General features: G+C 41.6%; 1 protein-coding gene across 2 annotated transcripts in view; it reads right to left on the reverse strand.

The window, feature by feature from the left end:
- Positions 1–17,969, reverse strand: part of Ncoa5 (nuclear receptor coactivator 5) — a 33,322-nt gene that overhangs the window by 8,073 nt on the left and 7,280 nt on the right. For both annotated transcript variants that reach the window (XM_075963044.1, XM_075963045.1), the window contains exons 2-5: positions 12,501–12,567; positions 2,954–3,280; positions 1,447–1,562; positions 227–353 (exon numbers count right to left, since the gene is read on the reverse strand). In XM_075963044.1, the coding sequence (XP_075819159.1) occupies positions 227–353; positions 1,447–1,562; positions 2,954–3,280; positions 12,501–12,538 (608 nt within the window). In that variant the 5' untranslated portion in view covers positions 12,539–12,567. The remainder of the gene's footprint in view (positions 1–226; positions 354–1,446; positions 1,563–2,953; positions 3,281–12,500; positions 12,568–17,969) is intronic.

Consider the following 17,969-nt stretch of genomic DNA (forward strand, 5'->3'; position numbering starts at 1 on the left):
CACAGGAACGCACACACACATACAGAGAGAGAGAGAGAGAGAGAGAGAGAGAGAATACCAAGGGGGAAGGGAAAGAGAGAGAGAGAAAAAAATACCAGAAAAGCAAAGTCTCATCTTCAACAGGTTTGCTAAGCTAAGAAGATACCTGTCTAGTGGAGTGCTAAGCAAAACCTTCCATTTTTCTGATGCTTTTCCACACTGAGGAGAAGGAAGCACGGGTTCTTACTTAGTCTGTTTGTTGACCACAATAACAGAACAGTCCACAGGCCTCTCAGCATCAAAGCGTCGCTGGATCTCCTCAAAATACTGACGATAAAGCTCCTCTCTACGTCGTTCCTCACGTTTCAAACGCTCTGCAAGACACCAGCAGGGAAATTGGAAGTAAGGGCTGTCCTTCCATAATGTAATTAAGACATTCTGAATTAATCCTCATATACATCTCCCAAAATTAACCATTTTTATTATTTTCTAATTATTTATTAAATCCACCAAGATGAAACCATGGGTGACAGGCCTTGGTCACTGTAGCGCTTTATATGATCCTCCAAGAAAGGCTGTTAACAACCATTTATTTAATAAAGGTAGATCAACCAATGTGGTATCTCATGCCTGTATAAACTTGGAAGATTGAGGCAGGAGGACTGCTGACTTCAAGGTCAGCCTGGCTTACAAATGGAACTGCAAAGCCAGCATGGGCTACTTTGTTGTTTTGTTTTTTTTTAAAGAAAATAGAAAAAAAAAGTTGGGCAAGATTGTCTATGCCATGGAGGTGGAGGTAGGCCTCGGCTACCTCTAAACCAAAAAGTAAGTCAGCCATTGTCTATTTCTCTGAATACCTTACCCAACACTGGGCATTGCTAGCCTTTTAACTTCTGCCCACTTGGCAGATATATTTCATTACTATTCCAATGTGAATTTTTGTACTTTTTTTGAACAAACAAACCAGCCAACTAACCAAAGTACAATTTTTATAATGCCTGTGCTAGTCAAATGGGCAAGAGTGACTATATTCTGAACATCTGTAGTGAGGTCCCTCCCATCTCTTATCTGGCTAGTATAAAACAATAAGAAAATTTTGAAGACAGAGCTGAGAAACGTAGGTGGTAAAAAGTAACACCCATGCTTGCCTTTACCTAAAGAGAAGCTGTTAGGTAAGCATGATACACACACAAACCCCACACTATATGCATGGTCAGCTACCTGCAAAACAAGCAAAAAGGCAAGTAAGTCTCAGAGCCTTCACCTGTGACGTCTGCTCCTCCTCACTGCTGGACACTCTCATTTCCGGTGGGATGACCAACCTACAGGATGGTGCTAATTTGCATTTAAACATCAACATTAACATCTGTGGATTGCCTGGCTGGATCACTAAGCCCTTTGTGTGGAAGCAGTGGTGTTAATAAATGACTCTCCCCAAGTAACAGGAACACATTGTTGAGACTTCACCTTTTGTACGAGGACCTCGTCCATCAAAGCTGTCTCTGTAGCGGTCGAAGTAAGAGTCATCCTTTCTCCGGCAGTAGTCATCCATCCTCAGATAGCGGTCGTAAGAGCCTTCCCTCCTGAAAAGTTAGGAACAATTTCTCAAGTTACAACACTGTCCTATCCAGCAAAACTCAGATGCAGAGAATACTTCAAAACCAAAGTCCCTCCAAGGTAGTCACAGAATTTTGGAATCCAGGTTTGTATGTAGGACTTGTTTATTGTCTCTGGGGCTGTGACTAAGTTAACTCATCTTACAAAATGATATGGACTTGGGATGAAAAGAGATGGAATAAAGACAGCACTGGAGCAAATGGCTGTCAGAGGAACCATGTTATGCCTTCTCATCTCTCTTCCTTCTACTTTAAAAAAACTGTAGTAAGGGGGCTGGAGAGATGGCTCAGTTAAAGAACACTGGCTGCTCTTCCAAAGGTCCTGAACTCAATCTCCATCAACCACATGGTGGCTCACAATCATGTATAGTGGAATCTAATGCCCTCTTCTGGCATAAAGTCATACATGCATATACATAAAATAAACGACTAAATCTTAAAAAAAACTGTAGTAAAGTATGTATCAATAATTTGCCATTTTAACATTTTTTTTTTTCAGCAGGGTCTCATGTGGCTTGAACTTGGTCTATAGCCAAGGCTGGCTTTGAACTTCCCTGCCTCAATTTCCTGTGCTGTACATCACCACATGGGCATTAAACCACCTAAGCGCATACTTCACAGGTGCTACAATCCCAATGCCATGTAGCTGTGACCATTATTCATTTTGAACTGTTGGACAACCTCAAACAGAATTCTAAATCATTTGCCTGCTTTCCCCAGCCCCAGCGATCTCTTGTCTTTATGGATTTGCTTCTGCTTTCGTTTGTATAACACTGTCTTTCACAACATGGATGATTCAGATGCTTTTTTGTTTTTTTGAGAAAGGGCTTCTCCTTGCTCTACTGGAACTCACTCTGTAGACCAGTGTAGACGTAAGTCACCAAACAATCCCACACCAGTTTGGAATTATGATTAATAAAAGGGTTATTTACTTAAAGGGAAAACTTATAGATCACTGTCCTAGACAACAGCCCTCTTTGAGACCAGGTACAGAGTCTAGTAGCTGGAAGCAGAGACCATGCCCAAGCGGGCTGGTATCTTAAAGGATATTGGTTGAAGGAGCAGAAGGAGCTCCTGCAGCAGACCAGGCTAGCCTCAAGCTCAGAGATCCTGCTTCTGCCTCCTGAGTACTTTAATCCTGGGATTAAAGGAGTGTGCCGCCACCACCACCCAGCTCCAGATGCTTTTAATAAGCACAATTCATCAATCTTTTACACATTCATCAAACTTAACGAGTGCTACTTGATAGGAATATAAGGAAATGCAAGGTCACTTATACAGAATTTTCAGTAAGTGCCCCCAAATACAACTAAGAAAAGTTGCCAACAAAAAGGCAGATGGACAAGCTTTGGACATACCTGTACAGAGGGTCTCGGGAGTCTCTTATGTCTCTGTATCTGTCATACACAGGATCTCGATGATCTCGAAAATCTCTAGAGTCTCTTAGATCACGAAAGTCCCGAAAATCCCTCAGGTCCCGAGCATCACGTATACTTCTGCTGTCTCTGTGATCCCGAATGTCCCGGCTGTCTCTGTGGTCCCGCAAGTCCCGAGGGTCTCGAATGTCTCTGCTATCCCGGGCATCTCGGCCATTCCTGCCATCCCTGGGTTCTCGCCTTGGACTTCCTCGAATTGGAGAGCGATCACGCCTTGTATCTCGACTATCTCCAAAGCCATATGGATCCCTGTGGGAGTTAACAAAAACATGCTAAGACAAAGAAACTTTGGGTGGCCAATCCTTTAGTTCTTTATAGGAGAATGCTACCTCCCTCCAAATATTTTTCTCTGAAATATAGCACACACAGTGAGAACATAACTGAAAATGTTAGGACAGTCCCCATTTTGTTAACAATAAGTCCTAGAAGGTTCCAGAACCTCAAAGATTATAGCATCAAAAGAAGTATGCACAAACAAAAGCCCAAAGTTGTGGCTGGAGTAGTTGTAGTCATCAGGCTTCAGGCATTACGCAGTGCTTCTCACACATGCCGAGTTAGCCCTTCCATCGCAACAGACTTTCAAAGTGAGCGTTCTTTCCCCTACATGCTATTTCCTCCCATGATCAGTTATCTGAAAAAGACTTCATGGGTCAGGACTACAGGGCACAGTAAGGGTCAAGGTTCATAAAGGAAAAGCCAACCTTTCAGCTCTTTATGGGAGAAAGTACCACCCTTCAAATCTTTCCTCTCAAACGCAGCCCTTTAACAGTGAGAGCAGGACTAGAATTTTAAGGACAGTTACCCCATCTATCACTCTGCTCAGACACAATCTCATACAAAGTAACCGGAGGACTAATTTTTACAGTATATATAGAAAACCAGTTGAAAAATCTCAACAGGACACTCAATCACAAGAGAAAAAGCGAGCAGTCTGGTATGCCAAGCTAACAGTTCTAAAATAATCAGCTCTTGTTCTGCTGCTGGTAGCAGTCTCTTTGCACAGAATCTTGTTAGGTCCTTTTCCACTATTTCCTCCTTGTTTACTGGCTCAACCTAAGTTGCTTTTATGACTTAATTCACAAACACACCTGTTTGCACACTTTTGTTCATATGGCTTCTCTATTTCCTACATGAGTCCAAGTGCCACCAATCCTCACAAGCAAGCCCATGTGCCATCTTCCAGCCACTTCCTTCATGTCTGACCCACTAGCAGGATTACATCCTCCATAATGCCTGTCCTCAACTTTTGATCTTCTGCAACAGGCTCCACCACAGCTCTCGACTGCAGTAAATGACACGACTGAGAGGCACTCAGGCTCCAAGTTCTGTCTAAATCACACACGTTAGTTTCCTTCTCTGAAAGCTGGCTTCAGTTCTGTCCACTTTACCTTCACTGGTACTACCCAATGCTAACTTCTAAACCAGAGTTAGAACCTTCTAGAACTCTCCTTTCTGCTCTTGCTGGAATATTTATGTAGTAAAACTCTTTTGTTCATTTCCCACAGTATTTAAATTCAATAAATAATTTCCACCACGGGTAGGAAGGGCCTGAACAATCTTGGTCCCTAACTTCCTCAACCCTGCAGCACTTCCTTCCTCCACAGTTTACTGTATGGACCTTTCATCTACACCCAGCTGAGATCTTTCCTGATCCTATAGCGCAGCAGGATGGACCCAGATCCCATTTTTAGGTTTCAGTAAAGAAATATCCCCTATGCCCTGATTCTCAATAAGTTTATTTTTTGATATTTGAGACAGGGTCTCATACCCTAGATTCATGATCCTCCTGTCTCCCACCGAGTGCTGGGATTACAGGTGTGTGTGCTACAACACCTGACTGAAACTCCAGCACTCAGGAGGCTAAGGTGGAAGGATCGCCATTGACTTTGTGGCTAGTCTAGCACACAAAGGGAATACAGACAGACAGCTATACAGTGAGAGCTACACAGTGAGACATGACTAATAAGTATGGAAAAAAATTACTTTCTGCTTCTAAAATGTCAAGGCTATAATTTTTGGGGGGTGGTACTAGGGGTTACGCTCTTGGTATCATGTATGTTAAAAGTGGGTGCTCTACCACTGAGCTGCATCCCACCCCAACAACTGTACTTTCTCATATTGACTATGTATATATTCTAGATTCATTTAGTGTATCTTCACTAGTAGACTGCAAAATCCTCAGAACAAAGATGTCATCTGATTCTGCCCTAAAAACATACCACACAGAACTACGCTGGGAGGAGCGTGTCCTACACACACTACTATTGCACTCAGCAAACTGTCCTGAGGTAATGGTCACATAGCACACAACATTTTAATCAACAATGGACCACATGTGCAACAATATTCCTTTAAGGCTATATCACAGAGCAGCTGCCTGAATGTAAACACACTTTATATGGTTTACAAAACAAAAAAATTGCACAGTGGCAGGTTGGTGGCACCTGTTCACATAGACTCTCTACCGGCAGAATGCTGTCTTGAAGACTGTGCCCTTAAGATACAGCAAGGAGTTCAGGAAATGTCTGTACTGACCTCTGTTGAGATTCTGGCATTCATCACCACTGTACATATGAGGCATCTATCACAATGCCATTGGCTTGAGAAAGCCTTTGTTTCTCTTCATCCTTACAACCACAGCAAAAACAATTTAAATGTAATTTTGTTTTTGACACATTTTTTGCCTCCCTCCCCCAGACGAGGGGCTTGTAAGGTTGTTTAGGCTGGTCTTAAACTCTAGGTTCAAGAGAGCTTTCTGCCTCAGCTTCCAGAACAGCTGTGGCAATTCTGGTCCTCTATTTTAGGGCTCATCAGTACTCTTTGATTTGTTAGCACTGTCACACAGCAGTAGCCAGGTGTTTAAATGGGTGCCGAACATTCTTTACCAGAATCAAGTGCAGACTAACCAAGACTGCCAAGCTCCTACTGTATCACAGAACTGTCCTGCTATGTGGAACATCTGCTACAGTGTAAATGTGGGCAAACAGTCAGAATACGACAGGAAGTGACAAATACAAAGTATTTTTAGATTATTAATGACCGGCAGATAAACCTGCCTTGGGGAGCGATTAGAAGTAGTCATTAGAGGTGGAATCAGATTTCAAGTGTTCTTGGCAATCAGGGCTGAAGTAGCATGAGTCTGATGGACTGAGGACCACACAGGCCTTGGGCTGGGAGAATGTGGCTAAGAACCCCATGTGTCACAGCATTCTATCTGCAGCCTTATGACAATTATGAATGCCATAGCTGGCTCTTGTTATTACTGTTTTTATTTTTGTGGTGCTCCTACATGCGCCACCAAGTTGTTCTTATTCTTTCCACCCCATTGAAGCATCTTACCTGGTAGTTTACCTTTGCAGGCTGACTGTTAACAACCCTGTCCTCACAGCCTGGGTCCATACTTCTTGTACGACACAACATTCCTTCCCCTTCCCTCAAAGACTCTGAAGTCCATGTGCAACAAAGCTAATAATTCTCTTCCGGATAAACATGCAAAAAGGACAATATTCCCAAAGGGGAATGGATGGAAGCAAAGGAGAGGTGGTAGTGAGGGCAGTAAAGACAGTAATTCTCCAAAACAAAAAGGCAAACGCTTCCCTCCTCCAGATGAACAACATGGCAGAGCACTGTTGTTGCAAAGACAAAAATGAAACAATAAAATCCTGTTATGGCTACTCTAGGACCCAAATAACATTCTCAGAGCAATGAAACTCCTGCTTTTGATCCCACCACCTTTCTCAAAAACAAAAACAGTTAACAAGGTAGTGCTGTGTTCAGTGTCCAGAGCTGGCAGAGGGCAAACTCCTGCCTGAGGAGCTTGACCTTAGATGATAGGTATGTTACAAGCAGGTTTCTGGAGCACACAAAGCTCACAAGGTCACTGCACAAGCAGTGTTTACAAAGGGAAGCCAAAACAGCACACGGTCATGTACTACACCACTAGAGACCACAAGGGAACACAACACGGCAGTTAGGCAGCAGCACCAGAGACTACAAAGGGTGACAGGTGGTTAACACATAATTTTGCTCCATGTTCATGATCTATTCGGGGGAGAGGGAAAGGGAGGCAAATGCTCTTTAAGAGACAATCAAATCACTGGGCAACATTCTAGAGATAAGGCAGGGATAGGTGAGGGGGAAAAACCACGGCTCAATAGCAGTGACTTGCTTCTGGCTGACAGGCTTTCTTGCTGGGCACTAAAGGAGCTTGGAGGGTACTAGGCACTTGAAAGCATACAGAGAAGAACCGACAGATGGTCAGCTTAATAGGCTGAGTTGGACTTGAGCTGTTTTTCAGCCAGCTTGAAACGTCAGATCCAGGACAGTGTTCCTTGGTTTTGGCAGTCCAGGAGGTTCAGGAGAAAGGCCCTATCTTCTTTCTTTTTTGTCAGTGACTCCTTTCTTCCTGTGTCCACCGAAGTATTGGGAGGATCAGCCTTCATTTGATCCTGAGAAAAATCCTTCATTAGCTCTTCATAGATTCTGCCCACAAATACCATTATCTAAATGTCGTGTGGCGCTGAGCCTCCACCATGACAGCTCCAGGTAGTGAGAAATAAGGGACTTGTAGAATTCTATCATCAAATACTTGTGGGAAACGAGGTAAAATGAGATGTACACTTCACAGGTCCAAATTCTTTAGGTGCTCAAGCTTCTCCCTGGAAAGCATGTTGGCTCCCCCATTGATAGAAGTGGCACTTCTTGAGATCTGATGACTTTTCTTGAAGAGGTAAATCACAGCCGAGAGTCTTCCACTGTGATGCCACTGAAAGTTGGGGCAATCTTACACCAAATGGAACAAGCAATTATGGAAGAAGTTAAGGCCCACATGGACAAGATGAAAACACTGAGGCCATACAGGAAATCTGTCCAGAGCTGGGTTACTTCTGATGAGCTTTCACCAGTGGCTTTCACCAGAGAGGCATATACATATGGACAATATCCTTCAAAAATGTAAAGGGGAAAACCCCCTAAGGAGCTTTTGTTGTGGAGAAAGTAATTCTATTTATTGTTCTTTAGGTCATATGGGAAGGTTTAGGAAATAGTATTTGAGGCCACACTGGCACAAGGATATGTTGCAAAATCTAGTTTTCAAGATAAACTGAAAATGGCAACTTCAAAAATCTGGGTCATGAGAATTCTAACTCAGTCCCCGAAAGCAGACCAACGCCTGTTGACCAGCTACAGACAACCTGGATAAGTATGTCGTGCACTACAGTGGTCTAAGGAAGAAGCCCAAGGGCTGTGCAATAAAGATCCAGGCTGAAATGTGATTGTGAATAAGGAGCCCTCATGCAGATTCTATGCTTGGCCAGGCCAACAGAGTCAGAATTACACTTTGACAGCTGGAATCATTAGGGAGGTACATTACTGAACACTGAGCAAGCCCAGCAGAACTGTGTTCACAGAGACATCTAAAGAGGTGATAATCCTGTGAAAACCCCCAGAGACACAGAGGTGTTCTGACAGTCAAGGTTAAAGTCCAGCAAAACAAGTGTTATAAAGGCCTGGCCAGCACACCTAAAAACAATTTTTTTTGTTTTAGAGTAGACAGAACAAAGAGATAATGCTGTATCTTAAAGGAAATGCTGGTCGCCAGTTCAGTGTCAAGCTTTACTCCAGAAAACAGCGACCACGTGCATAGGAAGAAGGGTTTGGGCTGCTCAATGAAGGCAGCTCACCTGCTGACACTGAGCTACCTCAGGCTTTGACTGGAAGCACGCACCCAAGGGGTTGGCAGTCCTGCCCTACCTACACATGTATTCCACTGCTGTTCTACTGGTGTGTGCAGAGAAGGAAGCATAGGTAGGGCAGTGACCAAAACAGCACTATTACTTCAGTACATTTACTTTATCTTGATCTATTTCTATTTTTTTAAAGGTAAAAATTTGAGCTTATTTTGTTCAAGTTTTAAGTGGTGCTCAAAACAAATTTTACCAAACTTGTTTTCCCCTCAAACAAAATAAGCATAACCATAGAGAACACCACTGTGCTAAATGCCAAGGAAACCAGTCACATATCACAAGAAAAACTGTTAATCAAATGGCACTAGCCTAGTAATCCGTCTTGCTGATCGTGAACATGGCAAGAAGCCACACCCCATCTACATTCAAACAATCTGTCTAGAGGTTAGTTCTGAGGTCTATCAAGATGTCTGCACATTTGTTTACCTGGCAGGGAGATCATTTGAAAGGGTTCTGTCTAACGCTATTTATATACTTGTTTGCTTGTGGGAAGCTATTTTTTTAAAAAAGAAAAAAAATACTATTCCTTTCTGCAGTAGTTTGAGTAAGAATGACTATATAGGCATTTATACTTGAATGCTTAGTCACCAAGGAATGGTGACATATATTTGAAAGGATTAGAAGGATGAGGAGGTGTGGCCTTGTTGGAGGAAATGTATCACTGGGGGTGTGTTTTAAGGTTTCAAAAGCCCACACCAGGCCCAGATTTTCTCAGCCTCGGGGCCAGATGTGGCTTCGGTGCCATGGTGCTCCCATGTTCCCTGAGTGACTATCCTAGAAAGTGTGTGTGTACTGTCCTTTTTGTATTTCCAGCTGTAAAAACATAGCTGATTCTATCCGGAGACTACAAGCATCACAGAGAGAGAATTTTTCTAGTAGAGTCAATGTCTTCATAGTTATACATTCCATATTCATTTAAGCCACTTAGTTGAGAAAAATACACACTAGTGCTCTCTGAAAATGACACATATCACATCTCCTCTTTCAAGTCATTAGCAATTACAATTCTGACCTTGGATGCAAACTCTTGGCTACACCCACTGCATGTTTACTGAGGCAATGAGTGACAATAGAGATGGGACTGTGACTGCCCTAAACCTACACTAGTTAGATACAGCCTGACTGAAGGAGATACTACATGGAAATTTTTTAAGTTTTAAGGATTTGTGTCTTCCACAATATGTGAGCTCCTCGCACACACCTGTAGGTCAGCCAGTGAAGTATTTATTTGCAAGCCACAATCAATCATTTCTTCTCTTTTCTTTCAAGACAAGCTCTAGTGTATCCCAGGCTAGTCTTCAACTTACTATGCAGTTGATGATAATCTTGAACTCTAGCGTCTACTTCACAGGTGCCTGGATTACGGCATGCACTACCACACAGTTTATGTGGTACTGGGGACTGTACCCAGAGCTTAGTATACACTAGGCAAGCCTTCTACCAACCAACTTGTAGGCCCATATTTCTATGTGGCATGGCAGCCAAACCATCAAGCCATAGGCCACACCTGAGACAGGTCAGGTATCCTGCCAGGCAGGCTGTAGCTAATCTAACAAAAGGTCAAGATGTTTTGCTCCTTCCTTTGTAATTTGGAGGACACCTGATAGAAATGCTAATTCAAACCTACAGCAGACTGGTAGTGTGGACCAGACTGAAAGCCATTCACCTGGTTACCTAGGAGACAGAATGCTAATGTATTTCCACCTCAGTTAAGTTTTGGTATGAAAGAATGGAGAATAAACGAGAAAATTTTCAGAATGTAAACTCAAGATAGCATGAGATATCTCTGAGAATCTCCCTCCTGATAAAACCATGTGAGTCGTGTCTTTATTCCCGTCTCCTCCACACCGGTCCAGAGAGAGAGTTTATGTTGGGGTCTGGTCGAGAAAAATAATTGAGGGTTCGGGCTAGCATTGGACCCCAACACCAAGTGAGCTATACTTGCAGTCTGTCACAGGCATTAAAGGATTAGAAGGAAAAATATATGATATGCCTTCTTGTAGAGTGAAACCAACAGATATCTAGGACATCCACGTGACAGCTGCGGCATAGCTGCAGTGTGGTGTTGAATTCAATTTCTTTGTACATTAGGGTTCTGTCTGAACAACTAAACTTAGTTCATGCAGGGAATGTAGTTTCATTTAAAAATTCCAATTACAGCTGGGTAGTGGAGGCACACAACTTCAATCCCAGCACTCAGGAGGCAGAGGCAGTCGGATCTCTGTGAATTTGAGGCCACCCAGGTCTACAGAGTTACGTTCCAGGACAGCCAGGGCTACACAGAGAAACCCTGTCACAGAAAACAAAAACAAAACAAAATTTACATTTATTCTGTGTAGGGGGTGCCACGGCGCACACATGTGGAGGTTAAGAGACTTATGGGAGTCAGTTCTCTCCTTTCACTATGTTGGTCCTGGGGATCCAACTCAAGCAGCTGGGCTAGTGTCAAGTACCTGTTCCCTCTGAGCCATTTCACTGGCCTGGAATGTGTTTTATTGTGGGTTGTAGTTTCTGTGGAAGTCTGGCATTTTATTTAGGAGCAAAGGCAAAATCCAGAGGACACTTGTGCCTTCAAGGGACATCAGATATCAACTACATTGTGTCGGTTTGCATCCCGCACGAAACTGCACATACTGCATCCCATTTGCAAGTTGCCATGGGACCACAAAGTGTGCATACAATCTCAATGGAACACTAGCAGAGTTCTTCCTTTGTATCTTGAGAGTACACACCAAGGATATGACTTTTGTCTATACTGGAAGTGATGTGGGAGTGATTTCTTTCTAATCTGTTGCTTTCATTGGTTAATTAATAAAGAAACTGCCTAGGCCCATTTGATAGCCCAACCCTTAGGTGGGTGGAGTAAACAGAACAGAATGCTGGGAGAAAGAAGCTGAGTCAAGGAGTCGCCATGATTCTCCTACCAGACACAGACGCAGGTTAAGATCTTCCCTGGTAAGACACCTCGTGGTGTTACAGGGATATTAGAAATGGGTTAGGTCAATATATAAGAGCTAGCCAATAAGAGGCTGGAACTAATGGGCCAGGCAGTGTTTAAAAGAATACAGTTTCCGTGTAATTATTTCGGGGCATAAACTAGCCATCGCGCTCCTACTACAACATGGAAGGAAGGTCATATTAGGAAAATTCCTTTCCTCTATGTGCAGGAAAGCTCAGAAAAAAGAAGACTTTTGAGAAGTGGAGTGTTTTGCCCTTTTTATTTCCCCTCAATTAAGTAACCCAAACATGCGAGCACACAGGATCTGCAGCACAGGCACAGCAGCAATCTCTCAAGCAGCTCTTTCTGCAAACCTGAGTTAACGTCTGGACCGGCAGCGATTTGCAATGAAGAATCAAATCTCTGCTGCCTGTTGCATTGCAGCATGGCAGGCAGACACCAACACGACCCTGGGGCCCTCTTCCTGCTCTGAAGGCTCCCAATGACACGTTAGCTGGGGGAAAATAGAGGTTTATCCTCTTCCAATTGCCTGCAACTCACGCTGCAAACTGAACTTGCTGGTTTTGTCACCGAAAACACAAAGCTTCCTCTGCATCTCCTGATGTATGATTTTAAAAAGTAGGAAGGCCCTTCACACAAGGTTCTTGTTTGCTTGAGAGTTTCTCATTTGTTGGGGGGGAAGAAAAGACCCTTGATGTGTGAAGTTGGGCTTAACTCCCCAAAGCCCAACTCTCCCAAGGTAACTCACTGCTTCAGGGTACTTTACCTTCGTGTGGGGCTGGGTCTTGATGGAGCCGTATTCATATTTCTTCTTTCCGCTGCCTTATTAATATCTGTAAAGAATAATCAACCCATCTGTTCAATGCTACGGAATAAAAACAAGATCATCAGCACATTTTAAATGAAAGCAACAACCAAAAAATAAAAAAAATAAAAATAAAAAAGAAAGAAAGAAAAAGAAAAAAACAATGGCAACCAGCTGGTATGAGGAAATCCATTCAGAGACATACTGGCATTTGGGCAGTTTTCATTATTAAGTTAAAGGTATACAGTAAAGGTATAAGTAAAAGGTAAAAGATGTCCCTCTATTTTGTACAAATTTAATTTATGTCAATATTTCAATACCCTGCCAAACCCTAAGCTTAACATTACCCTGTCCAAAGGGAGGCAAAGGTGGTTGTTAGTTGGATATTTTTGTGTTTGTGTGTGTGTGTGTGGGATAAGGTAAATAATTCTTATATTAAAAAGAAGCTAGAATTAACTGTCTTAAAACATCACTATACAGTGAAACACAGCTTTTTAACATATTCTGGATTGCTTTTTAATTGGATAGAAATCTTCCAGAATGAGATATAGGAAAGAAATTAATTTTTAAAATAAAAGAATGTGATTCGCTCACGTCTATAAGCTAAGGTAAGCACGAGCATGTTGCATGTGGGTTGTGGAAACCATTCCTAGTCAACTTTCATTTAGAGAGGACGGCATGTGCCATGGGATGAACAGCATTTTAAGAGCTTAGAGAAAGGTCGATAAATGCATGCAGTGAAAGATTGTTTTGTTAAAAACAAAATACCATATTCTAAGAGGTAATCGAGTACTAAACACACCAACCGATGTCTCAGAATAACAGCTGATCTTCTCAGAAAATAAATGAATGCATTAGGAGTTCCAAAGTTGACAGAGACACTGCCTCCTACTGCAGTTCAGCTTCATCTCTCTTGTTCCACTGAAGCAGTCAACAGCATCACAGCTAATGACTCAAATGGTATTAAACACTCAGATAATAAAATACTTTAAAATACTAATTATGTATTTTTAAAAAAATCCCAAGCAGTTTCCAATCATGTGCGAGACCACGGCAGTGAGAAAAGCTTACAGTGGTCTACTATAGGCTTCACTCACTCTGTAAGATGCCAATTTTTAAGTTCTCATTTAAGTGAGGAAGAGCTGTAATTCCACTTAAATCAGAAGTCTCTATATTATGACCTGAAGGATATTTTTTAACAAAACTGAAGAAAACATGAATCTACATAACCAGAGAAACTTACTCTGCCCAAATCATTCCTTATCTCCTGAATTACAAAGACACAGAAGAATATAATCTCTACTTAAAGTTAGAATATATTTTCTATGTACGACTTGACTAGAAATAGATGCCAGAGCTTTGATACTGAAGGAGATTCTGTAATTTACAATTAAGTTCACAAATATCCTTCTACAACATGGGTTCCAGGGATCAAGTCAGGCAAGCATGTATCTTTACCCACTGAGCATCTCTCTGATTCTTAATTTTATAAAAAATATGTAATTGTGAAGAAAAAAGTAAAGCTTTGCAAGAGCTTACTGATCTATCAGGCTCATTACACATTTCAAGTACAGTCAGGATTTGCAGGAAATACACTACATTTAACTAATCACAGACTTCTCATACTATCACTGGGTACACCTAGTATGTGCACATAAATAGTGCTGCTTGTAGCACAAGCTGCTTTGAACTTCAGATCTTCCGCCACATACCCTGGAGTGCTGGAATTTTTAGGTACCATACTGCTCCCTGTGGTACTATGTTAACTGCTAAGTTTCTGTCAAATCTGTCCTTTCCCTCTGCATATGAAAGGTTATTACACTGTATCCAGTCTGTGAATGTCACCATATAGGAATTACAAGATCAAAGTGGTTATATATTATGAAAATTTGAGGCAAAATTTGAGGTTCAAGATAGAAAGGGGATATTTTATGTCCAAGTTACTAAAAACAATTTTGATTTAAAGATTATTTAAAGAACACTTACAATTATATACTTAAGCCATTTTTATCATAATTGCTATGTAGTATCTATTCTCCTTAATAGAAAGCAATGATATATAGATGGTGTGGCATATATTTCCTCTAAAAAAAAAAAAAGATAGATAGATAGATAGATAGAGAACTCTTAATTCCCTGCCCCTTTCCTACTTCTTTGAGATAGGCTAGTCCCACATTCAAGACACTCCTTCGGTGTCAGTCTACCAAGTGCTGGCCTCCATAACTAATTTTGTTTTGTGGTAGTAGGCAAATTCTCTGCCACTAAGCTGCATCTTTAACACAAACTACTTTTTATGTTAGAGGCCAACACACTTTTAGTTTGGTCTGCCAAATGTTTGTCTTTCCACCTTCATTTCACCCATCTTTCAGTTTGGGTGACATGCAGAGACAATGAAATGGGACTTTCTGGCTAGGGACCTCATTCAGGACTGCTCGTGTTAAGGTAGAGTGGAGAGGGTTTCAGACAGTAGTGAAAACATCATCTCCGACACTGCTGTTGAGCCCCTCACAATCTTAGCACACACACAACTTCTGGAGATCTGAGTTCCTGTTGCCAGAAGCAAAGGTTGAGGGAGCTTTTCTCTGAAAACACATGCAGTTACTGGTAAAGGAGCTTCTGTATTAATCACATTCTTTTCCTCCTGACACCTCAGAGAACTAGACAGCCAACATCACGGAAATAAAAATGGCATTATCTAAAGGAGAAGAAAAAAAGCAGCAAGAATCAGAGCTTTATCGGGACAAAAAATGGAATGCTTCTCTAGAGCAGAAGAGGGAAAACCACGGCTTCTTTCTGTTTCTGACATATTATTCTGGTCAAACACTTTTATAAGAACCAAAATCAGTCTCTCCATGTCGTCTCCACTTTTGCTTGGATGCTTCTTATACAGTTAAATAATCTGATCAGCAAGGTGCCATTTGGTATTACAATAATCAGCAGGAGATAGAACCTCAGCCTGAACAGCTGTGGTTTTCAAGCATTCTGACAGCTTCAAGTTCAAAGCACTTCTCAGTTAAAGATTGTTATGTCAAGAAACCAACACCAACCAAAGGGATTTATAGAATAAGAAAAAACTGGAAAAATAATCAAGAAAGCATGTTTCACAGAAGCAAAATAGCCACTTTAAACAGTGACAGAATAGGGTGCAGATTCCAGACAGTGTATAGTTTCCAATCTACACTTTCATTTTATTTCAGACTAATATGCCACGCAGGGCTCAATAGGTGCCCTTGTGTGTTATAAACATGCGTGTTTCATTCATAGTAGCATGAACTGCTGTTTTGCTCCACATACATACATATGTATATGTATGTATCTGTATATGTATGTGCATGCATATATATATATATGTAGAGAGAGAATATAAATAATTTACAAAACAAGGGTTTTGTTGTTTCTGCAGTAGTGGGCCTTGTGAATGTGAAGTAAGCTCTCTACTATGGAGCCATAGACATGCCCTTCAACTAAATTCTTCAACTCAGCAGGCACAGCAACAGGAAACAATGAGAATGAGATGTAAAGCAGTGTGAACCATGAGCACCATTATTACTGTTGAAGATTCCAGAAGCCCATAAAATTCCAATAACGGCCAACAAATGAAATAAAACTGCCCCCAAAGTTTAGCTGAAAAGCAGCTAGCAACCAGGAGTGACTACGCTGGCATTATATGAAGATGACACCATTTGGAAAAACCATACCCACAGAGACAGCAAAATCACCTACTGCAGGGTTTTTAAAGGAAGATGGCTTTGGTGACACATGTAAATCAGGGACAACTGTGATGAGTTTTACTGTCACAGGCCAGAGATTAAAAAAAAATGCCAGGAAGCTGCGCATGGTAATGCAGACCTTTAATCCTAGCACTTAGAAGGCAGAGGCAGGTGGATCTCTGTGAGTTTGAGGATAGTCTGGTCTACAGAGTGAGGTTCAGGATAGTCAGAGATACAGAGAAACCCTGTCTCAAAACAAAACAAAACAACTTAAAACCAAAAACCAAAATAAAACACACACAAAAAAAAAAAGAAAAAGAAAAAAACAACAAAAACTACCCCCCTAAAAGAAGCCATGCTTGTTGCATTTCTCCTATTTGGCACTTTAAGCTAACTTCCCTCTGACTACTACACATTCCCCCACAGTTACCTTCCATTCTGCATTTATTGTATCTTTAGCTGTATTTGCATACCATTCTTGGAAAGAGGAACTTATTAAGTGTTCACTCTGTCCCAAAGCCATACAGAACACCACATGCTTGATTTGATCCAATCCTTTCACAACTCTTCAGCTAGAACTACACAGTGAGACCGTGTCTCAAAAAAGGAGGTTTTCAGTTTGTAGATGAGGAAATCTGAGGGTCACAAAAACCATGTGGTTTATCTTAGGCCACATTATTATCAAGACAAAAATCTAGAGGTCTGAGAGTTTCAGCTCTCACATTAAAAGCTAAGCACTGGGCCAGCCTGTAATGCCAGGTGGAGACAGCAGATCCTGAGGGCAGCCACACAGTCTAGGTCAGTAAGAGACCCTGTCTGAAGGCAATAAGGTGAATGGCAATAGGGGAACCCAAACTATGTCCTACTCTGACATCCCTATGCACATGTATATTCATACTCATGTACACATCATATATACATAATATCACCCCCACACAAAAAATCTGAACTCAGATCCAAGTCCAACCAACACAAACTGCTTAAATATCAGGCTAAGCCTGCCCTAACACAGACATGGTTTCTATTTAGAACAATCTTGCTGACTGATCACAGCGCAAGGGAACCTGGAAAAGGGCCAGTCTATGCCGAACACCCAATGTTTAAATGCCTCATAGATACTCAATGGAGTAGAATTTACTTTATCAATTTCCATTACCTCAAACTAAATATTTCCAAAATATTTCTGGGTTTTGCTACTGATATTTTAACTCTTCAGTTGAAAATTATTTTTGTTGTTGTGGCCTTTAGTTCCAAATTTTCCTGTCCCAGCCTCCTAAATATTGGGATCAAAGAGCTCCAAAAAAACTTAATGAACAGTAATTTCCTGCTGTTTTTTTTTAAAAAATATTTATTTATTATGTATACAGTATTCTGCCTGCATGTATCCCTGCAGGCCAGAAGAGGGCCCCAGATGGTTGTGAAACACCATGTGGTTGCTGGGAATTGAACTCAGGGCCTCTGAAGAGCAGCCAGTGAGTGCTCTTAACCATTGAGCCATCTACTCAACCCCAATTTCCTGCTCTTTTAACTGTGAAATTTTGTGTGTTATTAGAGAGAGGATGAGAGGCGTGGGCACTCTGGGGATTGAACCTATGACCTGGTTTGTAAAGGGTGGGCAGCACTACAGTATAACTTTCACTCCTCACCAAAGAAGCTTTTTTTTTTTGCAGCAAATTACTATTACAGAAATGTACACACTGCAGGCAGTGGTTTCAAGACA

The sequence above is a fragment of the Microtus pennsylvanicus genome, chromosome 2 (genome assembly GCF_037038515.1).
Source record: "Microtus pennsylvanicus isolate mMicPen1 chromosome 2, mMicPen1.hap1, whole genome shotgun sequence".
Lineage (NCBI taxonomy): Eukaryota > Metazoa > Chordata > Mammalia > Rodentia > Cricetidae > Microtus > Microtus pennsylvanicus.